This window comes from Calidris pugnax, unplaced genomic scaffold (genome assembly GCF_001431845.1).
Source record: "Calidris pugnax isolate Ruff unplaced genomic scaffold, ASM143184v1 scaffold76, whole genome shotgun sequence".
NCBI classification, from domain to species: domain Eukaryota; kingdom Metazoa; phylum Chordata; class Aves; order Charadriiformes; family Scolopacidae; genus Calidris; species Calidris pugnax.
In genome coordinates, this window is record NW_015090827.1 from 3,732,688 (window position 1) to 3,759,188 (window position 26,501).

Here is a 26,501-nt window from a genome sequence, read left to right on the forward strand (position 1 = left end):
ACATGTATGGTTTTAGTTGTTGCTAAGTAATGCTTATAGTAAGTCAAGGACTTTTTCAGCTTCCCACAGAAGCACAGAGGAAGCATAAACAGGACAAGTTGACCAAAGGAATATTCCATAACACAGATGTCATGCTCAGTATATAAACAGGGGTTGCCTGGGGAGTGGGGATCTAGGATCACTGCTGGGGATGGGCTGGATAATCAATCATCAGGTGGTGAGACCCATTGGTGTTGCATCACTTTACTTTGTATATTCTTTTATGATTATTTCCTTGTATTCCTTTGAGAGGAAGCATAAACTGGACAAAGGAATATTCCATAACACAGATGTCATGCTCAGTATATGATTATTTCCTTGTATTTCTTTATACTAAATAAAGCAAATCTTGTTAAATGGGGAGTGGGGATCTAGGATCACTGCTGGGGATGGGCTGGATAATCAATCATCAGGTGGTGAGACCCATTGGTGTTGCATCACTTTACTTTGTATATTCTTTTATGATTATTTCCTTGTATTCCTTTATACTAAATAAAGCAAATCTTGTTAAAAAGAAATGCATTAAAAATCCAATGCTCTGAGACATAATGGCCTGAAAGCATCAATTTTAAGGTCCTTTAAACTGGCTGTATTTTACTTTAATAGCTAATGCTTACATATAATAAACATCCAATAAACATATTAAATAGTTTTTATGTAACCAGACAAGCCAAAGGAAAGAACGTATGGGGTTATAAATTTCATATCTTATGTGTTTACAGTGAAGAACAACGGATACATCTTACATTTGATTTAAATGCCTCAGATGGTCAGCCAAAAAGCTGTCAGGAAGAAAAGAACAGTTCCAATCAATTCTGTAATGTCATTAGCTAGGAAATTAATATTGGGAAATGACGACTAATGCCCATATAACCAAGTTCCTGTAAGCATAAAGCAGTATGTGCTGAAAGAAACTGTCATTAGCAACTGTATTTTTATACTAATTGAGTGCTGAGCATTGGCCAGATTTTCATCTGGGTTCTCTTGCAGGATTAAATCAATAATTCAATGTAATTCGAATTTGAACCTGGCTCTTCAGTCTTTTTAAAGAACTAAGCCATAAAGTGACACAAAGTAAGTATTTTCTTTTTAAATAATCATCAAAATCCAACTAGTCTGATGCTTTCTTCATTGCATCCATATAGCCACATAATAGACAGGGCAGAAGAAATAGACTCTATATCTGGGTATACTTATAAAGCTCCCATTGAGTCTCTTATTGTTTGCCATTATGAAAATGAATGAAGACCAGCAGCTACTCAGCATATATTTAGATTCAAACCAAAAGTATACAGAAAGACACAATTTTTAAACCAGCCATTAAACCATTTTAAGTGAAAATGGGCACACCAGCCAATCTGCAGTTTCTCTCCTGAAGTTTATTCTACATATTTAATTAGATATCTACTGCAAGAAGATAAAAGGATACAAGCTAAAAATTAAGAAACACAATATAGTTCTTGATCAGGAAGCTATAGGAGATAATCAGAACTACAAGAAGAAATTTTATAAATTTTTCTGCAAAGTTAAATTAAGTAAAAGGAATACAACAAGTTGTTCAGCCTGAAGAAGAGAAGGCTCTGGGGAGACCCTACAACAGCCTTCCAGTACCGAAAGGGGGCTACAGGAAAGATGGGGAGGGACTCTTTGTCAGGGAGTGGAGCAATAGGACGAGGGGGAACATTTTAAATTGGAAGAGGGGAGATTTAGATGAGATATTAGGATGAAATTATTTCCTGTGAGGGTGGTGAGACCCTGGAACAGGTTGCCCAGAGAAGCTGTGGCTGCCCCATCCCTGGAGGGGTTCAAGGCCAGGTTGGAGGGGGCTTGGAACTGGATGGAGTCTGGTGGGAGGTGTCCCTGCCCCAGGGCAGGGGGTTGGAACTGGATGATCTTTAAGGTGCCTTCCAACCCAAACCATTCTGTGATTCCATTTCAGAAATAAATATTTCCGAATGCAGAGAAAAACAGTAAAGCAATTAAATTCTACAGGACTGTCATCTAGTTGAAGGCTGGTGACTTCAGACAGTCACACCAGCTGAGAATAAGCACAGGTAGAGGAAACGTTCACTGTTCCACTTTGGACAGTACAACGTTTGAGCCACCCCTTACAAAGCAGCTAAACTAATCAGTTTGAAATGTTTACATACGAATATCTTAACAAAACAGACTGGTTTACTCTCTATATCTTTTCCTTAACTTCTGCTACTTCAAAGAGTTGCAGGAATTTGCATATCCACGAAGAGCTTTGCTGTTGCCATGGCTCCCTCTTCTAAGGCTAGTCATCTCTCACAGCTGGGAGACAGGGGATGGCAGTGGGTCCATCCCTTCCCCCTGTGGAGCTAACTATAACCCAACAATTAGTGAGCTTGAACAACGTCCGGAAGAAATTTGCCCTTCAAAAGCCAGACCTGTTTCATCCAGAGTAACACACGCAGTGGAACAAAGCCCATTACATTATAAAGGCTTTAAATCAATGTATTATTTACACGTTCCTACAAAATGAGCAAGTAATTTCAGCCCATGGCTGAAGCACAATATTGACACCACAGCCACTGCTGGTACCTGTGCTCAGCACGAAGGCAAAAACCTTAAAAAAAACATAATTAATGAACTGGCATTTTATAGGCACTTTCAGCAGTAGTTAATTTTACAGATTTTTATGTCAGAAATTATTTTTCCATATTTACATATGAGTAGCACTAATGTATCTGTCATCGAGTGGAGAAGGGGCCAGCTTTCCTACTATAGACTGAGTCTTTAAATAATACAAGAGAATTTCTGAATCTCCACGGATTGCCATAGCTACAGAGAAAAAGAGCAAATTCATCTGCTGTAAAATCACTCTTCTAAACTGCATTGAAGAACTTAATAGATAACATGCACATACCTCTGTGTGTGCATGCATGCAAGTATGCCTTATATGTATCACATGTATACATATAAATAGCTGAATTAAAGTTTAATTTAAAAAATTCCTTCTATCATTAGCAAAAGTTAGTCTGTAGCACGGTACATTTGCCACAAATCTCTAATTATTAAAATAATTTATGTGTGGAGTAATTTTCATCATCTGCTGTCCAATCTTGGAGTTTCCACAATTGAAAGGAGTTTTTTTTCACCTAAAGGAGCTCCTTTGTAAAATTCCCTGGAAGGCTGGCTAAGATGACTTATTCTGAAAAAGGTCTTTCCACACTAGAAGGCTGAAGTTCAATTTATGTAATAAAATACATCAAAGTTCATTATAGCCTCTGCAATGACAACCTGGGGTACTGACTGTCATATTTTTTTCAGCCTGGATGAAAATTCTGATTACTGCAATCTGCTGTGGAAAGAGAACGACAATCACAGGCCTCCAGCAACAACGCAGGAGGATAATCTGTTGTTTGCTATTGTCTGAAAATCTGTAATGACTCTTATCTTTACACCAAATTGAAGAGAGAAGCTCATTCCAATTATATAAAACAATCTCTCAAACACCGTTACTTGATTCTAATTGTAGAAGAAAACATTCAAGCCAAGACATGTTATCCCAACTAATTACGCTTTAAACATATATAACGATAAAACAGTCTAGAGAAAGAGAAGATACTCATCAGTGTGGGGTTTATCTTACATTAAAGCAGTACTTTTACAGTACAATATTTATTCTGAAAATTATAACCCCAGCCTTTTTCATTTTATAAAGCAGAAGCCAAGGGGAAAATACACTTCTGTTTTAATACATTTAAGTCCCTTTGATCCAACCTCTCCTATCCAGGCACTGGTTTAAGACTAGGCTAATTAATTCAGATGAATGAAAAAATAATAATAAAAAGCTCTTGAAAAGACTGAAGAGACTATTGTTAACTAAAGGTTACTTCAGTTCAAGTAAAATAGCAAACCTAGGTGATAATTAATGCTTTCCACACGTTGTTTCCCTTCACAGTCATTTTTACCTGTAAAACTGAACCAAATTCCCTGTGTGCCATTTAGATCAAACTTCTAGTAACATATGACTATTATACAAATTATGTATCCCGTTAACGAGTGTTTGGTGAAGAAGGACACCAAGGGTATCCTGTGCCAGGGTACGAGGCCAGAGAACTAGATGGGAGCTACCTGGGAAGAGGTGGTGGTGTGTGTTTAGAGGTGCATCTAAGAGTCACCTACAGGATGTTCAGTGGGTTGGTGCTGTGGGAGGCAAAGTAAGGACATGCTTGAGCAGAGTTAGCTTGGAGGGAGAGACTACAAAGTTTGGTGGGTCCTTGCTTTGTATTTTGTTTGCTTCTACTGTGTCATGTAATCTTTCTCAGGAGAGGCCTAAGCAAAAGCCAGTTGGTATTACTGGTGAAGATCAGAGGAGATTATTTGCTAAGAGAAGGAGGGATTTCAAGTCAGAGCCGAGGCAATCCACTGCGTTACTCTCTGTTGCTTTTGCACTCTGTCAAAAGATATTGAACACCTATCTCCGTGGGTGATTGGGTCTTTGCAAAACAAACCATAATTGCAATTTGCTTTCTCCTTTCTTTGGAGCTGCGCCCACAGCTCTTTAATCTTAAAGACTGACAATCACATGGCCAAAGCCCGACTTCTCACTCCTTCTGGGACAGACTGTTGATACAGGCAATGTATAATGCCATATAATTACAGCAATATATAATGCCATATAATTCAGCAAGACAAAGATTAATACTGGGGGTAAAAAAGTCAATCACGTCCTCCAAGTCAAATTTGGCCTAAACCACAGCCCATGCAGTGCAGAGAGCGAATTCTGCAAGTTTGACACATAACAATAAAAAATACCATACACATAAAACATACCACAAAGCTTAGTAGCTCCATTGCATGCTCCAAATGTTTTGTAATTACAATAAATTATAGTAAATATAAATGTCTATATTATGATTTAGTAAGAAATTTGGCTAATCAGAAGTTAGACATGAGCAAATACCACTTCTCAAAACTGAGGATAAGCCAAATTATCCAAACTCTAGTAAAGAAAAAAAATTACACACTATTTTTGTTATTAAAAAAAGAGAGAAATTCTGATTGATTTAGGAAACACTTTCATTTATGAGGCTAAGGCCATTTTTCATCGGAAAATGTATACAAACAAAATTTGAAATAGTTTCAGTATTGTTGCCAAGAAATTACTACACTATGAATGGAAATTTTTGAGAAAGGGACATGAAATGTAGGAGATTCAATATTTGAATTCCAGGCTAATTAATTTCTTTTTGAGATATAAAAATGGCTAACAGTTTTCTTAGGTGTATGCACAAAATAAAGCTTCGCTCCTCTAAGGTTTACAATTTAAGCCACAAAACTCAATTGTAACACAAATTCTTGAGCCTGAAATCTCAAGATTTAAACCTCCCTATAATCAGTAATTATTACTTCTGACCAATTTAATTACAAAATATTTTGTGCAGCTGTTAAACACACATCAGAGGTGTCCTCTTACTTAATCCTCTATAGGGAGTTAGAAGTCTCTTACTATAACTGTGCTGTAGTCAGTAAAATTATTTTAATTCATCTGCTGCTCTATACTATAATGTTACTAATGAATAAAGAATATTCTCGCAAGAGTAATTAGTCTTTTGTTGACTAGAGTACTTTGTAGGCAGCTCTCAAAATTGACTTTTATTACTGTGCCATTCAAAATCTGTTTTCTCTCACAGAGGATAACTGAATAATGGGGGTATTTTTTTTGACCTTTTGAAGAAGCAAGACAGCCTGGACTGTCAAATCAACTCCATAACAGACATCAAACCATGCTTTTTAATAACCACATTATTATTTTTCTTCCAGCTATATTTACTGCAATGTGTCTTACTTTACTCACACTTTATTTGGTTTTGGACTCGGAGGATCAGATTTGTTAGTGGGATTACATCAGGGAATTCAGTCAAGTCATTGTAGGCATGAGTCACCTACTGAAAAACAATAGCTGCTGTCTATTTACTTTTCTCAAACTCTCTTCTGAAACCTTTGAAAACCTACAGTGTGTAGGTGAAGGAGCTTGATCCTAGAGCAACTAGAGGGCCTATCCTTCCTAACCAATACTGAAAGACATTTCTCTCTATTCATAGAATCATAGAATCATAGAATTGCCCAGGCCAGAAGGGACCTCCAAAGGTCAGCTAGTCCGACCTCCCCGCAGTCCGCAGGGACACCCCCAACTAGCCCAGGTTGCCCAGGGCCTCGTCGAGCCTCTCCTTGAATATCTCCAGGGAAGGGGCCTCAACCATCTCCCTGGGCAACCTGTTCCAGTGCTCCACTACCCTCACAGTGAAGAACCCTCTCCTAATCTCCAGCGTAAATCTGTTCCCCTCCAGCTTGCAGCCATTTCCCCTAATCCTGTCCCTGCAGGCCTTTCTAAACAGGTTCTCCCCAGCCTTCCTGTAGGCCCCCTTCAGGTACTGGAAGGCCGCTATTAGGTTTCGCCAGAGCCTCCTCTTCTCCAGGCTGAACAACCCCAGCTCCCTCAGCCTGTCCTCGTAGCAGAGGGGCGCCCTCCCCCTGATCATCCTTGTGGCCCTCCTCTGGACCCTCTCCATCAGGTCCATGTCCTTCTTATATTGAGGGCTCCAGACCTGCACACAATCCTCCAGGTGAGGTCTCACCAGAGCAGAGTAAAGTGGAAGAATTACCTCTCTGGACCTGCTGGCAACGCATCTTTTGATGCAGCCCAGGATGGGATTGGCCTTCTGGGCTGCAACTGCACACTGCCTGCTCATGTCCAGCTTCTCATCTATCAGCACCCCCAAGTCCCTTTCCTCAGTGCTCCTGTCTAATCCCTCACCCCCTAGCCTGTACTGATGGTGAGGATTGTTCTGGCCCAGGTGCAGAACCTTGCATTTGCTCTTGTTGAACCTCATGACAGCTTAAGGACCGAGAAAGCTGAGGACAACAAAAACAGCTACCCTTCTGGACTACATTTTAGCATCTTCACTCTACTCAGTGTGGACTGTAGGAAAAAGCATCTTACCGTCGCTGTTGACGCAGACGACGACAGGAACCTGCGTACCAGGGCCACATGGCTTCTCGTTGTCAGGAATGCACTCCTCCAGCCCCACGATTCTCCAGTCATAGCAGGAGGGCTCTTCACACGGGATGGCTTCCAGCAGGTGAGGGCAGTTTCCCGTTCCTCCTGTAGGCTCATTGGTGATGCGCCGCTTCCTTAGTTTGAAGCCTGAAATGTCCGTGAAAATACAAAGGGCAGAGTAATTAAATTGTGAAATGCAAAGTGAAGAGATTTGCATCTCTCTACACCCAAGTGAACAGTTCTGTTTCTCTTCTGTGTAAAAGATGCCACGGACACTCAGCGCAACTCTGCATTTTAGATAACTGGCTAGAAGGAAGAGAAGTAAAACTTACCAAGAGCTTTACTCAAAAGTTTTGAGCTTAATCAGTAAGCTTTGCCTGAAACCCCTGTTTATCCTAGCCATACGTACTCCAGGAGAGAGAGAGGAGTTATTTCCCATCCATCACTCTTGCTATATCCATCTCACCTAACCCATCTCGACTAGATTGCTGGGTTGTTCTTCCCAGATTCTTTGTTTGAAGACATGCCTCTTAATTCAATTATAATAAATACTACTTTAAAAATGTATTTCCATGTATCTATCTTTATCTATCTTTTTTTTTTTTTCTAAATTGAAGAGGTCAGCCAAATTACATCCAAATGGTTTACCGAACATGCCACAAAAGGCTAATACAATTTCAGAAAAAGAAGTCTAGTGCCTACTGCAACCAAGGAGGCAAATGATCCACAGTAAAAGGCCATTCCTGAAACACGTAGAGAGACTTGCTGCTAAAACTGGGAGTGCCCGTACAACTTTTACATCATTCTCTCAGAAAAACTGTCAGTGAAATTACAAAATAAAATTGAAGTAATTAGAGATAAGAGGGAAACACTGGCAGTTAAGAAAAGTTCCCTGCTCATATATGCAGAAATAAAGACTTGCATAAATTGCACCCTATTATGTTTCCATCAGGCAGGTATCCAAATCAGCCTCACAAACCTAAACATTACCCCTGAAAATGGAGCAAATCTTTCAGTGGTGAAGCAGCAACAGAAACAACAGACTACTTGACAGCTCTACTCAGAGGAGATACCCAATAGGCTTACACACCAAACTGCTTTTTCCTTCTGGAATTGATCAAATTTGGGTCACATTCATGTGAGACATTGTAAAACTTGCATTATTGCTGCCCAGACTGAAGTGCAACTTGCAATATACCAGGAAGAAGCAGCTAAGCTAATGTCATAATTACAGTTGCTCCTCAAGGGGACATATGTGGCTGCCCTTTCTCATTAATGTTTTCAATCATGGCCCCAAGTCTGGACTCTCAACTTGTGTCAGGTAATCACATCACAGCAATGACAAGGCCAGTTTTTCTCATTTCCAGCCAGAAACCTGCAGACTTCTTACATGAGGTCCTTGTCAACGTATTCTTGCATTCCTATTTTGATGTCAAGTTACTACAGTCTGTTCTGCAAAGGAATAAACTGTAAAACCTGTGAAAATGGAAACCAGCACATATGTCATCAGTAAAACAGTGTCCCTTATCAACAGCAAAGGGTCCCAGCTCTTTGCCAGAGAATGCTTCATGGTCTATTGGTGGATTCTTGAGCTATTACTGAACTGTAAATCTTTGGTTGACTTGGACACTATGCACCTCAAAGGTAACTTCTGTTCTCCTTTTGAGACAGTGCCAGAATTGTCATTTGAACACACATACAAACTGTATCCCTCTCAGTTTGAAGGGAAGATTTGAAACTGGAATTGACCTATAATAACCAAATTGACCTTGAGAGGCTAGCAAATAGCCTACATTTTTGCCCGCTTTGGTGGAGCAGTAATGCTAAATATAGTCCCAATTCACTGACCTTCTTTGATCTCAGAAGCACTGGATATGCCCTTCTTGGTACAAAATGTAGTATGCTTGCACAGCCAGACATGCCTAGTGACTTAGGAGCATGGAATAATCACCATTAAAAGGCTTTGCTGAATTTTTACATACCTTTCTTGGCCTGAGGATCATCACAGCTTTCGTAGGTGCATGGTCCCCAGGCAGACCACGCCGAGGTCTCACACTCTGTAGGACAGGGGATATGGCACAGTTGGGAGGTGCTGGGAAGAGGTCCCGTACACAGACTACGGTCCACTGGCCTCGAGGCTGTCAAAACAAAGTCAACACATTTCTCACATGTCAGTGGTCACCATCCTCAGCTCTAAGTGGACAGAACCATCCTTCATTCAGAAAGGCTGCTATCTCATCATTTTAATCTGATGAAGTGATGGAAAAATGCCTGTCTTGAAAAAAATGAAACAGAAGTCAGTTTACCCTCTGCATGAACAGAGCCAAATCCAATTACGTGGAGTCAGTAGATATTGCAGCTCCTTCTTGGGCTTAGTCCTTTCATTAACAGATAGATTATGGTACCACAACAGTTCTTCACATTGCACTCTCTCTAAATTGATGTCCTCCTCTCTTATTGAGTATGTCTTCACTTAAAAACATAAGCGAAAAGCTGGATAATTCCCTTTTCTCCTATATGATACTATAACTTCAAAAGCTGGTTAATTAACATTTAGAAGATTATTTTTAAGCTATAACCTGAAACAAAGTTAAAATTATGACAAAACTTTGTTTTCTCTTTTATGCTAATGACCTTCAAGGGCACACAGCAGTAAGACATGTGCAGTAGCAGTGTTAGTTCAAGAAAGGCTATGTCTTAGATACTTACACGGTTGGCAAATAACATAAATAAATGTAAAATTGACTGGATGGTTGCACTCCCAGATTTATGGTCAATGGCTCAATGCCCAAATGGAGACAAGTGACATTCCTCAGGGGGTCAGTACTGAGACTGGTGCTGTTTAATGTCTTCGTCAGTTACATGGACAGTGGGATTGAGTGCACCCTCAGCCGGTTTACCGATGACATCGAGCTTTGTGGTGTGGTGAACACCCTGGAGGGAAGGGATGCCATCCAGAGGGACCCTAACAGGCTTAAGAGGTGGGCCCATGCAAATCTCACAAAATTCAATAAGCTCAAGAGCAAGTGGGTTGGGGCAATCCCAAGCACAAATACAGGCTGGGCAGAGAATGGATTGAGCACAGCCCTGAGGAGAAGGACTTGTGGGTGTTGATGGATGAGAAGCTCAACACAAGCTGGCAATGTGTGCTAACAGCCCAGAAAGCCAACAGTGTCCTGGGCTGCATCACAAGAAGTATGAACAGAAGGTTGAGGGAGGTGATTCTCCCCCTCTGCTCCACTCTGGTGAGACCCCAGTTGGAGTACCGCGTCCAGCTCTAGTGCCTTCAACATAAGGAGGACACAGACCCATTGGATTGTGTCTGGAGGAGGGCCATGCTGGAGCACCTTTCCTACAAAGACAAGCTTGGATATCAGAAAGATTGGATATCAGAAAGAAATTCTTTCCTGTAAGGGTGGTGAGGCAGAGAAGCTGTGGCTGCCCCATCCCTGGAGGAGTTAAATTCCAGGCTGGACATGGCTTTGAGAAACCTGGTCTGGTGGGAGGTGTCCCTGCCCAGGACAGGGGGGTTGGAACTCGATGATTGTTAAGGCCCCTTCCAACTCAAACCATTCTATGATTCTATATACAAAATATATTTTAAATAATTAAAACTGCACAAGAAAACTGATTTTTTCATTAATATATTACTAATCTATAAATACACATGTGAAGGCAGATTCTTCTATCTTTAAGGATCAATAAGCCCTCGAACAGGACAAAATCACCCCGCTCTTTCCATACTTTCCCCTTTTGAATTCCCAGGTTACACAAACAATAGGACAATTCTACAAGGTGCAAGAGCAGGGCACAGAACTCTGAAACAAAATCTACCATTTCATTACAAGCAACATTTTAATTCCCTTTCACAATACAGGACTCGTCCTATATTACCTATTACCCATTACCCTTATCCTACTCCCTCAGCAATTTTTCAAAGGAGAGTTATCTCATTAATTTTCTGCCACCACTACAAATGATCTCTTTTCATGGAAAGGGCTCTCTGATGAAACATATTCTCAAATAAGTTCAGAATATGACAGAATATTCTTCTGAAAGATGAGGTCAGTAACCACAGATATAATGTTAAAGTAAACATCAGTTTGTTAGAGTGTGGCCTCATTTGTATATAAATGTGTGTCCTTCCATTCAGATTTTCTAAGTAGGTGATGTTTCCAGTTACAGCAGAAGCATTCAACTCTCCCTTTTTAAGGGGGAAAGGAATGAAAAATCAACACCCTGTTCTGGTTTCCTGTGTTGCCTCCTTTTGCACAGTTTTACGCCGTGTTGCTCCACATAATGAAGGCATGAGGATGGCAGACAGTCATTCAACATTACTGCCTCCAGCTCACCAATCTCTTAACAGAAAATAATACATGAACAAATAGTCCAGCATTTGCATAATGCTGTGTTGGAATTCAATTTTATGACAGAACATTGAATTTTACAATAAGTTTGACAGGCACACTTAACGTGCATGATAATCAACATTATATGCATATCTTGTGCAGAACATGGATATAAATAAACATAATTTGCCTGTAATTGAATTTGTATTGAATAGTTTCCAAAAAAAAAAAAAAAAAAAAAAAAAAACAAAGATTTAATCGGGGAATTGCCCAAGTGAGACAGTTGAAATTAAGGGTCAATTACACCCCTGAGACGCAGCCTTGCTTCAGGGAACAGAGACAGCGTTCTGGGGAATGCTGTGCTTCATCTCCAGCCTCCATCAGGACAAAGCACTTACCATCACACTAGTTCATGGGTTGTTACTTAAGAAAATAACAAAAAACCTTTCATCAGGAAGCTTTAAATAGCAGGTTTTCATATCATCGATGTGCCATATCTCCACCAGATATTTTTTAAGAGTCTGCCAATAGAAGGTACTACTGTGCTACTGGTACAATCCATTTGGCTTCAAGCTAGATTGGTGATGGTCCTGAAATTTTAAAATGTGAGGAATTTTGACTGTGTTTGGCTTTAAAGAGGCTGCCTTAAGTAATAGGAATACCATTTCAATATTTTGGGAGGTATCTGTCCAGTAAGAATTCCAGCTCTTGTCAGCAAACATTGTTAAATACATTTCTCATGAAAACACCTACTGAAAGTATCTGCCCTTTCCATCACTCATTGGAGTGCAGGGGAAGAAAGAGGTCAATAGAAGGTACTACTGTGCTACTGGCACAATCCATTTGGCTTCAAGCTAAATTGGTGATGGTCCTGAAATTTTAAAATATGAGGAATTTTGACTGTGTTTGGCTTTAAAGAGGCTGACTTAAGTAACAGGAAGGTATCTGTCCAGGAAGAATTCTAGCTCTTGTCAGCAAACATGGTTAAATACATTTCTCATGAAAACACCTACTGAAAGTATCTGCCCTTTCCATCACTCATTGGAGTGCAGGGGAAGAAAGAAGTGCTTTGGGGACAGGTAAGTGATATCAATAAATCTCTCAATATGCCAGAGCGTTTTTAAAATGCTTATCTTAGAACATAAGTGATGTACAAATGTCCGCTACCAGATCTATTATATATTGCTTTTAAAACAAAATAATTCAACAGTAGGACAGACAATTTATATTCCAGATTATTAAAAACTGTTTTCATCATTGAACACTCAAGGTTTATTTTACTCAGGATTATTCAGAATACTTTCTTTGAGATGACAGTAAAATAAGAAAACTTAGCCTTGCTTGGGTATCTTAGGAGCATCTTGCTCCCATTAATTTAAATGGATTTCTTTCAGCATCAAAAAAGTACAAATGAGCTCAGCTTTTGTTGCTTATTGCTTAGCAAAGATGCTTTGAGAGAAGATGATGCTGGATGCAAAAATTCACAGTTTAAAACCCTGTCTTATCTCTAGCCTTTCATACTATTTTGTGGCAGCAATAAAGATTGTTCTTTATTCCTTGGCAATGAAACTGAATGCTGATTAGACTGTGTGTAATACTACATTTCAGTTTAAAACCTTGTCTTATCTCTAGCCTTTCATACTATTTTGTGGCAGCAATAAAGATTGTTCTTTATTCCTTGGCAGTGAAACTGGATGCTGATTAGACTGTGTGTAATACTACAAGCTCTGTGTGGAATTTGACCAAATTTGGGGCCAAAAATGGAAATAAAAGTGAATGCATTTTGATAATCTCTCTTTCTCCTTCAGTGTAGCTACAAAATTACACTCAGTTTTGAATGAATTTTAGGTTTGAGGTAGTGACCTAAAAATTAAAATGATATTCAATCACCCTGTTCTCAAATCATCTACTATATTAGAAAATTTTAGCTGAATATATTTTATAGCCTTATAAACCAACTGCCAGAATGACTGCATTTTAAAAAAAGCTGGAAAGCTAAACCACATTTCTGTTCTTAAGATTTTGCTACATTTATCAGGCTCTCAACCTCCCCATTCTTCTCCAGGAATCCTCAACAGACTAATGCCCAGTAATGACCAGGCTGGCAAAGAAAGTGAATTCATATGTGGCAACTAATGGCTGGCAAAGAAAGTGAATTCATATGTGGCTGCGTCAGCATAAGCAGAGACAACTTCATATTCCTCCTTCTGGTCATTTGTTGTAGTGGTTTCACGGTAAACAACAGAAGGAAATTTCTCCAACTAACGTGCTCTTACTAGTAAAAAAAGCAAGAAAAACCCAAGCCCCAAACACATTCTGGCCAATAATGAAAGAATGCATATTCTCCCCCCATTTTCTACGATGCTGAATGCTGTCATCGAAAGACAGCAGATAATTCAGGACCCAATCCTCTAAGCAACTGCATGACTCCATGCATGTAAGCAGCTGCTCTGTGTTCCAACAGGGCAATGAGGGTGTGTTTGCAGACATAGAATAAACTTATGCCCATAAAGGAACTTTCCTCCCATCGTCATTCTGCAGGGAGGGATTTAAAGGTACTTGGAAAAAGATGACCCAATCTACCTCATAGAGAGAAAAACTTGAGAAACTTCATGACTAAACCACTTAAATAGGTGAACAGAGAAGAAACAATTTAAAACAGTGGTAAGTAAATGGCAGAATGACAGTGGCCTCCAGGAATCTTAATTCAACTTAAGTCAACTGCCTCAATACTACACCCAATACTCCCTCTTCTTCCTCAAGTCTAAATTTATGAATTCTGATAGGAGATAATACAGACCTGAATGCCATGAGGGACTCTGGCTTAGCGACGTATTAAAAGTTCAAATTCTCACTGGGGCACTACCTCAGTGGTTTAAATCTACAGAGGGGACTGGGAATAGCAGCTGTGATGTGTCGTTGTGATGAGCACAACCAAGCAATTCCCAGCCCTCAGAACCGAGAGGAAAATCAGTCACTGATTTTGGAGCAGGGCACTGTCCTTGCATCCTACCTGGCTCCTGGACTTTATTAGTTTGAGTTTAGGCCTGTCACTTTCAAACTGATCTGAAATTTCCTGAGAACACACAAATCCATTAAACTATTTCCGAGCTATATACACATTAGTGATACACACACAGCCAACGAAGTTCCCCCGAAAGGGATGTTGCCTCTTTTGCCCGCTTTGGATTGAAAGGCCGGGTCAGAGGCCTTAATTTACCTACCTGTTATTTCAAAAGTGATGGATAGCAGAGGTGCAGCACTAGCCTTCGACTTGCTCTGTGACTGACTTTCTGAAATAACAGGGAAACGCCACTGTGAGTATACGAGAACTCAGCCTTCCCCAGACAGCATTCACTCCAACCGACAGCAAACTACGCTGAGATGAAGGCGTTTCCCTGCAGATAAAACTGGTAGGGTGCCTCCCCCGGCTTTTTCCAATCCTCAAATTGCTCGTAGTTTTCTAATGGGGTTGTTTTTAAGAGGCACTGATTTCCTAGGGGGGCCTAGGGGGGCCGAATACAAGGTAAGAAGGTGGAGAGAGGGAGGATGGTTTTAAATTGGAAGAGGGGAGATTTAGATGAGATATTAGGAAGAAATTCTCTCCTGTGAGGGTGGTGAGACACTGGAACAGGTTGCCCAGAGAAGCTGTGGCTGCCCCATCCCTGGAGGGGTTCAAGGCCAGGCTGGATGGGGCTTGGAGCAACCTGGTCTGGTGGGAGGTGTCCCTGCCCAGGGCAGGGGGGTTGGAACTGGATGATCTTGAAGGTCCCTTCCAACCCAAACCATTCTGTGATTCTATGAGCCGGAGAAGGAGCTCTTCTGAAAAATCTCTCCCCATACGCAGAAACACCCTGGAGCTCCTTTTTGAAACTGAGACCCACTTCACCCCTCGTTTGAGCTCTCGAAAAATTGTTCTCATGTTTATGCATCCAAAGACTAGTTACATTTTAATCAGCTTTCCGGGGCCAGCAGAGATTACCTCCTGATGGGCTCGGCGTACTCCTGTCACAGCCTGATAAGGGCAGATTTCACACCCGCCTAAGCCGGCGAGACTTCACAGCCTACCAAAATCCTAATCATCATTCCGAACAGTGAGCTGCCACTGATTTTATTGTTACCTCTCCTTAGCCGGGAGCTTTTACTCCTTTACTCCGAAGCAGGGGCATCTAAACTTTGTTCGGCACAGGCGATTTACTAAAAGCCCTTGGGCGGAAGCTGATTTGCATTAAACAAAGAGGCTTGAAAGCTGCTGCTTTAATAAATACAGATGTGGGGCCCACCGAGCACACGAGTCACACCCTACTGATCCAAGCAGACAGGCTGAAGGGGATGTCAGCATTAATATTCCCCACAAACTGCACCTCTGCAGCAAGTTCGAGGGTACCTTTAACCCACAGCAGAAACCTCATTAGCCGGCAGTTTGGTCTAAATGTTGTATTACACCTAATTTGTATAATATGTTGTTTTTCCTGAAGTATGTGGCTGTATTTATTTATCTTTTTATAATAATAATGTGTGTTCATACAAAACAGCTACAGAAGAGGATAAAATGTAATTAACAAGCTAAATGCATTTAGCTTAATTCACTAATTACGAAATCTACAGTGCTGTATTAGCATGCAGAAGCAGACATAACATCAAATACTCAACTGCTGGTCTTAAGAATGTATATCACCAAACGAATTTTGTCTCCTAAGCTATTCTCTCTTTTCCTAAGAATCTGTACATGCTGTAACAGTGACAAGGAATAATCTTTTCTCTCGTTCAGTTAGGGAAACAAAACCGTGAAATTATATTGGCTTGAACTCCTGAAAGCCACTTAAGAAAACTTGACCAAATCAAGAGGAGAAGGGAAAGAAAAAAAAAAATAATAAATTCCATGAGAATGAAATCTAGTCATATTTTTACATATTTCTATATTGCGCTTACATGCCAGAATTGACAGATTCCATCTGCATATCAAACCCCACAGGTTCATCACCCAGCTGAAGGACACACAGGAAAATTTACATTAGAGGAAGGAACCGAATCTAGGATTTATGACACACCTTCTCATGCTCTTTCCTATTGAGAGACACCCTTTGCATAAGACAATATTATTCAGTAGATATTAAGAAACAGTAATTTGTAGCAAGGAAACAATATTAGCAGCACAGAGCATGAAATCTCTGCTGCTGCAATTAAGTATTTTCATCTGAACTAGAAAATAACAGTAACCTGCAAGGTTAGAAGGCCCTCATGACAGTGGCAATCAGGGAGTTCTGGAATGCTGAAGTTCTCTGATTTCACACTAATTCAATTGCAAGTGAATCAAATTTACCTTCTTTTTCCTTGAGGGTATTTAAATAGGAGAGGAGGTTTTCGTTAGCTTGCACGCAGTACATTTCTCGGGTTTGGATGCCGCCGCCGCACAGCGCGGTCTGATTCCCTCGCCTCTTGTCCTGTTGGCTGAGGAGAGGATCAACACGACATTCTGTCCACTCCGTGGTCCGCCAGCCATACCTGGAGCAAATTTGGTTAATTGGGTCTTTAGAAATCAGGAAGCCATTTCACACAGCATTAAATCATACCAGTGAAACACCTTAATACCTGTACTGATTTTCTAAAAGGCTTAAGCACCACAATTTATTGTACAAAGAGATGCATTAAGTTTGATATTTTATGTGGGTGGAAACTTTTCCTCTATTATTTCACTTCTGAAATCATTAATTTTAGGAAAATCTTTTCTTTTCAATTCCTGAATCATTCTGTACATATATTATTTCACTTCTGAAATCCTTAATTTTAGGAAAATCTTTTCAATTCCTGAATCATTCTGTACATATAAATAATATATTGGAGGGAAGAAACACTTGTTATATAGAGTCATATAGTCTATGTTCAGATAAGCTAACTTTCAAGACTCTGACTCCTGGCATTTGTCTATAGCTAGACAATTTATATGAACTAAAGCCAAAATATCAAAGAAATGTGCATACTGAAAAACATAAGAGCCAGAAAATAAGAGGGGGAAAAAAACACAACCCAACTCCAAAAAAATAAACCCCAAAGCATCTTGTTCATCTTTGATAAGAGAGACAGCAGTTTCTCCTGAATATCAAGGTAAAGCTATAATTGTAGTTTTTTACTATTACTTCAGAAGAACCTTTCAGTAAGTCCCTTTTTCACTGTCGAGAGGAAGATGGCTCTGCAGTACTGAAGCATCCCTGCTGGGTACTGATGAATGATGAGAAGCTGTGAGCTTTCTAATCAGTGAATGCCCAGAAAGGAGGATCTGTGACTCCCAGTTAAAACCCCAATCAGGATTATAAGCCGTGAGAAATGCCACGGAATTCTCCACCCAACAAGTACTTTAAGGCTAAATCAAGCGAACCGCTTCCCAATGCGGCTGGAGATGGGGAAAGGTGACGTTTCAACTCTTAAATGAAAAATATGTGCCACAGTCAAAGATGCTTCACATCAAATGACATTTCCCCAAACCCTCTTCTCAGTCTGATAAAGAAAAAGCACAGTTGGGACTTTAATATTAATCTCGATTATTTGATAAGGATTACAGGAATCTCTTGAATCGTAAAGTGCTTGCTGTCATTTCTCCTAAACTTTAAGCAGGGCTAATTTATTAGATATGCCCGTTAGTCTCTCCCACTTTCCATTTGGGGCCCAGTCCTGCCTTTGTTGTGCTGAATACGAGTCTCTCTAAAAAAGTCCAGTTGCTGAACAGATGTTTCTCACCTCTTTCCTATGTTCAGCACTTTGTCTCCAAACAGAGAAGTACTTCAGAACATAATGATTCTGGGAAAAATGTTATGTAGGGAAAAGATCCCTGACAAATTAATATGATTAATTTATTATGGTCTTCATTGAGCCTGCATACATACACACAAATGTTCTCTTTTAAAAGTTAACACTAATGAAAAAATATGTATTTGTTATTGTTTCCTGTATTTAGAGGAGGAAGTGATTTCACTATAACAGCAGCTATTTGCAGACTTCAGGCTTTTAAGAAAAGCACTGAATAAGCAAAAAATTGGAAAAAAAAAAAAAACAAAACCTATTATTTCTGTAATAATGATTTGGTTGATATTCCATCACCAGCCCTGTGTGCTTAATTGAAATCCTTCATTTTGGTATGAGATGAACTGACTCACGTGATGCACGGTGCCACGCCATCTCCTTGAGTAACGCACTGCTCTGTTTCTTCTAATTGCGGGCACTCGCTTTCGCCGCCGATAGGGAGCTGCTTAATGGTCCGTGATCTCGTACGATTCCCCTTCGGGGTGGTCATGTCAAAGCAGGTTTTGGAGCAGGGGGTCCATTCGGACCACTCTGACACCTGGCACTCCTTCGTGATCACGCAGGACTGGAACGTAATGGGCAACTTGTCTTGTTTGCAGAAGCTGCGATAAGAGAGAATTACAACTTTCAGCACACGTATTCACAGACACAAACAGAAAAGTGATGCCCATTTGCAACATGGAAAGTCAGTCAATATTTGTAAAGCTTTTAAGCTCCAGTTCGCATGCATTTGATCCCCAAAAAAAAAACAAAACCTATTATTTCTGTAATAATGATTTGGTTGATATTCCATCACCAGCCCTGTGTGCTTAATTGAAATCCTTCATTTTGGTATGAGATGAACTGACTCACGTGATGCACGGTGCCACGCCATCTCCTTGAGTAACGCACTGCTCTGTTTCTTCTAATTGCGGGCACTCGCTTTCGCCGCCGATAGGGAGCTGCTTAATGGTCCGTGATCTCGTACGATTCCCCTTCGGGGTGGTCATGTCAAAGCAGGTTTTGGAGCAGGGGGTCCATTCGGACCACTCTGACACCTGGCACTCCTTCGTGATCACGCAGGACTGGAACGTAATGGGCAACTTGTCTTGTTTGCAGAAGCTGCGATAAGAGAGAATTACAACTTTCAGCACACGTATTCACAGACACAAACAGAAAAGTGATGCCCATTTGCAACATGGAAAGTCAGTCAATATTTGTAAAGCTATTAAGCTCCAGTTCGCATGCATTTGATCCCCAAAAAGTCAGGCAAAAGGGCTTTTGGGTTAAAGTGACTCAAACCAGATAGAGACGATTTGCTACAGTTAGAAGGACCAATATTGCCATATATGTGATCAAAATTAAAATATACATCTTCATACATATATAGAAGTAAAAAAGAGGAAATAAATTAATTTTTCACTGCTTATCTTTTATTTTTAGGTATACTCAATTATTTTTCTTGGAACAAAAAGGAAGTGAAGGCTCAACAGAGATGGCTATACAACGTTTTAGAAGAGAACCAAGTGCTCAATGTCATCTTTGCCTCATTTCCAGACTACAAATTGTTTAAAAACACGATGTCAAATATATTGAATACTTGGTGACAAATAATGAGCTTTGTTAACAGCTGGTATATTGCCACAGTGATGCCTCACAGTCTAAAAGGGGAATGATCTCTCCCTAAAAATAGAGCCTTCCCTGCTACAGTGAATCCATACCCTTAATTTCCTGTTCCTCATGAAGGCCATCATTTCCATTCTCCATCTGATTTGCTGACAACCCACATAATAAAGATTTTCTCTCTCTAAATGCCTCTGCATTTTTAAGCGTTATATTCTAACATTTCTATTTTAAAGCTTGATTCACAATAGCAAAATGAGCAATAGAGAAGCTAAACCACAATTAAAGTGAGCATAGCTTTAACTTCTTAATTATAATTACAACATAAATATATTTATCATGTCTGTTTTGAAATAAAATTCTGGCTTCTGAAGTAGTTAAGCAGCCAGGAAAAAGATTTATTGGCACTGCAGATGGCACAATGAAACATTTTGTTTGGTACCAGTCCTATAAACAAGGCAACAAAGGCTCATTTTTTTCCCTTTTAATAAAATACGAAATAATACAGAACAATGAATATTTACAACAATTTTGTTGCTATGCAAAATTTTGCCCTACCCATATATCCAACATCATGTTGAACTGCTATAAACAAAGTTTTGTAATACTAGAAGCAGGGATACTTTATGAGACTGAGATTTAAAAACACAATAAATGAAAGTATTTCCTCTCTACACAAGAGGGAGAGCAATTCCACATCTTGCTAACAGAAGATCCTGGTTGTGGAGATGGACAGTGTCAGCAGGTTCAGAAAGAGGTTGGATGAATGTGCAACAATAGGTCTAGATATGGACACTAATTTTGTGTGCTGTGACACAATATATATATGACACTATATATGGTCACAGATTTTCTGAACAGGGTGGAAAAAATTGACAAAATTGAGCCAGTGTACTGAGATAAAAAAAATTTTCCCATAACCATAATTAAAAAAACACACTCTCACAGAAAGTTGCCAATCAGCTCCCCTTGAAAAGTAAGGCCAGCCCTGCAAACTAATTATATTTATTAATTTTTGAAGGATATACTCACTTTCTGAAAGATTACTATAGGTCCCAGGCACTTTTCAGATTCCAAGTGCTACCAGATCATTCAGAAAGAATTCAAGATAGTACCATGTTAATAACCCTGCTGTTTAAATTTACGATCCTTGCTAGAAGTAAAGCAATAAAGTTAAAGCATGGCTCACTTCAAATATTTACTTACAAAACTGATCAATTTTAAATAAATAGAAAACAATTAAGTTCTTAAATTGTTGTAACCAGAACATAAATATTACTAGGGAGACTAACAAGAACCAGAGTTATCCATTTATTTTCCTGTTTGCTTATTCAAACCATGCACCACTTGCAGTATTATGTAAATACTGACGAGTAATTGATATTGTTGTAAGTCACGAGCAAACAATCTCTTTACTGTTACTCATACTGTCATATTATTTTTGTGAGAGGGCAGAGACAGTCACAATTAGCAAAAGAAGTGTCAGACAAGCAAATTAGCTGATGTTTCTTCTTTTAACACTTGGTTTTCTATGAACAAGTTGGAGAAACTGTGAGTGCTAATTGCAAATGGCCATTATCAGGAGTTTTCCTTCACGTTGCAGGCAGCAGGAGAAGACGTGTTGCATTCTGGGTCAAGTGGGGACTAGGGAAGCATCAGATTTAAACTTGCAGTATCAGAAATCTCTCTAAACAAGACCTAGTTAAGACTCTTCAGTTAAGTAAATGGTTATGGAAGTGTTTCAACCTCTTTTAAAGTAACAGAGCAGCTTCCAGAGCAAATTACGAATCCTTTCCCTCACTACCACCTTTCCCTGTCCCAAGTGCATTATACATCTATTATCTGCAACTAAACTAATCTACACTTCATTTCATGTTGCATGTCTACATATTTCCCTTTTCCAGGATATTTGGGAACAATGAATTTGATGTCCCAAAGTCCCCTCCCTGCATCTAAACTAATCTACACTTCATGTTATGTTGCATGACTACATATTCCCTTTCCCAGGATATTTGGCAACAATGAATTTGATGTCCCAAAGTCCCCTCTCATTTTTCAAAGATTTTTTTTCTTTTTTCTTTTTTTTTTTTTTTTTTCACTCCTTGATACCTTTAAAATATTTGCAAAAGATTTTTCAAACTTTATGTTGCCAAGAGAAAGAGATGCTTCTCATACCTTTCAGTGTAGGTGACAGAGATTCGTGATTAAACTTATTAATAATGTATTGTATGAAAAACTCTGAAAGATACACGTGCCATTTAAAAAGTTCAGCATATGTAATATATTAGCTGAGAAGGTTGGTCACATTTCCTTTAAATGTCTGATCTTTAAAATATTTGCAAAAGATTTTTGAAACTTCTCATACCTTTCAGTGTAGGTGACTATATATACCCAGAGATTCGTAATTAAACTTACTAATACTCTATTGTATGAAAAACTCTGAAAGATACACATGCCATTTAAAAAGTTCAGCATATGTAAGATATTAGCTGAGCAGGTTGGTCACATTTCCTTTAAATGTCTGATCCAAGAAACTACACAGATTGATTCTTAATTGAAACCTGGGAATGCATTTCTTGCACAAAATAATGTCTTCTGGGTTTGTTACCTAACGTTACAAATCTGAACTCCAGAAATAATTTAAAGCAAAGCTTAATTTCATGTAAATCGCTCTGCACTTTCTGATGGATTTATGCGTCTGATTTAGTTACCCAAAGTTGGATGAATCTTCTCACAGGAGAAAAAGCAAATTGGTAGATCAGAAGACAAAACCAGTTAGCATTCATTTCATGATACCACCCAAACCACCTGAAGTTGTGCATCAAACATCAAAATGCTGTTATAAGTCAACAGAGCAGACTGGATTCAAGAAGACGTAGCACGTCTGATTTAGTTACCCAAAGTTGGATGAATCTTCTCACAGGAGAAAAAGCCAATTGGTAGATCAGAAGACAAAACCAGTTAACATTCATTTCATGATACCACCCAAACCACCTGAAGTTGTGCATCAAACATCTCCATGCTCTGTGTGCTTTCAGTAACATCTAAGCATAGGCTATACGCAAAGTCGCCATTCAAAAAGCCCAGGCAGTGCATAAATAGGTTCACACTGTCAACCTATACAGTTCTGTCCAGATAATTGCTTGGGAAGCTCAAAGAAAAGTACTTGAGTTGTAACAAAATGCTGTTATAAGTCAACAGAGCAGACTGGATTCAAGAAGACATAGCATGGGGGTAATGTAAGGTCTGCAGGAATTTGCCCTCCATCCAGTGAATACATTCAAAGGACAGAGTCCTAAGTGTCTGTCTTTGGGCAGAGAAGAGGGCATTATACAATTTGAAGGAAGGTTTGAGAAAGTACCATTTCAGACAATAGATATAGTGGGGAACTGAAGCTGAAGGTATATAAGCACGCAGATGACATAACAGAAAGAGAAGGTAATCCTGAGAAAAACAAAACATCACAGGGGATGAATGAGCCCTATTGCTATTACACCAACATCAAACCTATTCCTGACTTGAAAGACTTAAATTAGATAAATGAGCTAAAGAAAAAGCCAGTGCTGGTTCAAATGGCAAATTACAGAACATAATTGCTGTTCAACCTCTTTTGGAGATGTGTGGTCAGGAATTTGTGTCTACTCACGTTCCGTAGCCTCGTTTTTGCTCCGACAGCTATAAATAAAAACTAAATATTGCTTTGGATAGGAAGGTTTCCTTTGGGGATTTCAAAGTAATTTGTGGGATAATTAAGGCTACAGGCACATAGAGAACGAAGCTTGTGGCATAAGCCTGGAGCAAATTGCACCATAATACCTGTGTACAAATGAGCAAGCTGTGCAGTTGAAAGCCCTGTTTTCATTGGAAGAGAAGCTTCTAAATGTGTGAGAAAATTAGATTATTCAAGAGGTAAAATAATTCTTTCTGAGGTGTCCTAAGTTTCTATTAGAGAGTGAATATGCTTCTACAATTTTTAAAAGTCAGGACAACTTGATTTTGTATGCCAATGACCTGTTTGAGTGTCTGTAATCCCAGTCTCAAAAATTACCTTTTAAGTTGCGTAGAAAAGTAGCAGAAGAGACCATTGGAATTTTCTCCTCTATAAACTCACCTGATCTCTAAATTTATGCAGAATGAATAAGAAAAGCAAATAGGTTTTAAGGAAGGCAGTAGGACCCATTTTACTCCATGAGCTCTAGATAACTTGTACAGCTAAGAGATTTTATACTTCTGTTGCTGTTTCCTCCATCCTATATTGGACTGATAACTATAAAGACCAGTTCATGAGAAAAGACCAACAGCAGCATGAGAATGACTGAGTGGTTTAACTAATAATCCATGCAGTCTGATACCTGCCTTGGTAGTAGCAAATGGAGGGCAAAAAGACAGCAAGTATTCAGTCACACTTTTCCAACATACCCTCTGGTTTTCTGGCAAACTGTGGCTTAAAGACCTCCCGATCACAAGTTGCATCATTGCACTGAAGAGCCCTTTATAGAGTTTTCCTCCACGAATTAGTCTAAACACTTTCTGAACCCGGACAAGATTTTAGCATCTACATCATCCTGGAAACAATGTGTTACACACCTTTTTTACCCACCAATAACTGTAGATAGGTATTTTTGCTATAAATTTGCTTTGTTAATTTCATATTCTGATTTCAGGCTTTGCATAACCATATGCTCTTCGCTTTCTCCGTAGCATTTGTGAGCTTAGAGACTTCTATAAGCTCTCTCCTTGACTACCTCTTTGTTAGGTCCAAGAATTCTCTTTCACTTAGTCTCATTTTATTTGAACGCTGTTATATCCTGCAATTGCAGGCCCTTTCTACTGCATGTACAACTCTGAGCTGTAAAACTGGCCTGGATTTGAGGGCTGTTCAAGATTCATTCTGAAAACACTCCCAAAATACCTGTACATTGCTATACCTGGACAATCTATCAGTTAATGTAAATGGGTATTAAGGAGACATATTTTGGAAATCAATTCGGTGCTTTTCCCAATGCAACTGCTCCTCATGTTCAAATGCAACAGAGCTCCTATGTGAGGTTTGCAATTTAAATCTAAAATTGCACAGTGGAGAACATGTCCTTTACAATAAATTACATTCATTCACCCAGTGCTGATATTTAGCAACAACTGCTATTTACTGGTTTTACCCATAATGTAAATTAATAGAGCGCAATTGACAAGGTTAATGCAAGCCAAATATTCTCTTCAATAATTTCTGTCTGCACTAGTTTGCTATATTTTCTCTATTCCTTCACCTTTATTAACATTCAGCTTTGGTTTTCCTTAAAGGAATTTTCACAGCTATTATTCCTTATTTTCATTCACTGTATACATTCCCCTGGAATTCTGATACATTTATCTTTTCTCTAGCTGATTTCCCATTTGATTACATGCAGAGATTTCCATTGTTCTGAAATGAATAACATGGCTATGGTTCAGGAGGGAGACTGATGCCAACATAAACTTTTGGCACTCACAGGAAACAAAAAGCCATGGGTTAGAGCTGGACTGAAAAAGACTTAAGTGGGATTTTACCTGTAAATTGAAAACTATGATCTTTCAAGCCTGGATCAGTATTTGATATGGTAGTGGATTATGTCCACAGGTTCTTTGCTCCTGTGGCTCTGAAGTTCCCTGTAGGGGCACCTATAGCTCTGCCCAGGCTACTCCAGTCCCACCACGGCTGACCTACCCTCAACCCTGGTGTGGAAAGCAGACACTCCCATGGCTTACCACACTCATGAAGGCTTAGCACAGAAGGCATTATTAAGAGACACTCAACAGACATCTGCATTGTCAGACACCACACAAAAGACCAGGGAAGAAATGGTGTTCTTGCTTCCCTTGCCTCCCTCATACTATATGGTATCACAGGGATTAGATATCACGCCCTTGGTGATCAGGAAGGGCTGTGGGGTTAGAACCCACTCCATCTACTGAGGAGTTCAACCCCAGCACCTTTGGGGATGGAACTTTTTCATTCTCTTTGAAGAAGACTACTCCATTTTCAGCAAAAAAATGCAAACTCAGTTTGTATTCCAAAGCAAAACCCAAGCAAGATAATATAATGAAGTTTTGAACACCCAAGACTGTATGAATGAATTAAAAACTTGAGAGGAGTGAAGAAGACAACCAAAAACTAGGCTAACTGCCTCAAAGAAACCCATACTGAGCATGATGTGAAGAGGTTCAGCAGTTCAGCAGAAAAAGGGAGCTGCTTCTGAAGGTTTCAGATCAAAGCACAATCAACATGTTAATGAAATCCAGAATCCTTTAACAGGTTTTTAAGTGGCTTCATCTAAATACTAAGGAAGAAAAGCAAGGACTATCTTGAAGATAAAAGAGCAGAATAATTTAACCATTTCCTGGCCTTGAATGTCCTGTGCACCATCAGGCATCTCCCACAACCAGCCGTGTCATCAGGAAACGTGAGAGTCTCTCTTGAATTCTTGCTGATCTCATGAGACATTACATCATTTAATACCATTAGCAAAATGGTTTTCAGTCTTTCCCACCGGCCACAGGATGAAAATTATCGACATGCAAGTGCATTTGACCAAACAAATTTGTCTGCAGAAGGGCTTGGAACAGTGACAAACTGCTTAGAGAACACCAAAAACTAGATGTTAGTTTAGCACTTGAAAGCCAAAATTACACACACAAATACAGAG

General features: G+C 39.4%; 1 protein-coding gene across 1 annotated transcript in view; it reads right to left on the bottom strand.

Moving 5' to 3' along the window:
* The window catches only part of THSD7A (thrombospondin type 1 domain containing 7A), a 133,303-nt gene that overhangs the window by 89,815 nt on the left and 16,987 nt on the right, over positions 1-26,501 (bottom strand). The window contains exons 4-8 of the mRNA XM_014940238.1: positions 19,069-19,317; positions 16,742-16,923; positions 14,643-14,711; positions 9,052-9,207; positions 7,013-7,216 (exon numbers count right to left, since the gene is read on the bottom strand). Of these exons, the coding sequence (XP_014795724.1) occupies positions 7,013-7,216; positions 9,052-9,207; positions 14,643-14,711; positions 16,742-16,923; positions 19,069-19,317 (860 nt within the window). The remainder of the gene's footprint in view (positions 1-7,012; positions 7,217-9,051; positions 9,208-14,642; positions 14,712-16,741; positions 16,924-19,068; positions 19,318-26,501) is intronic.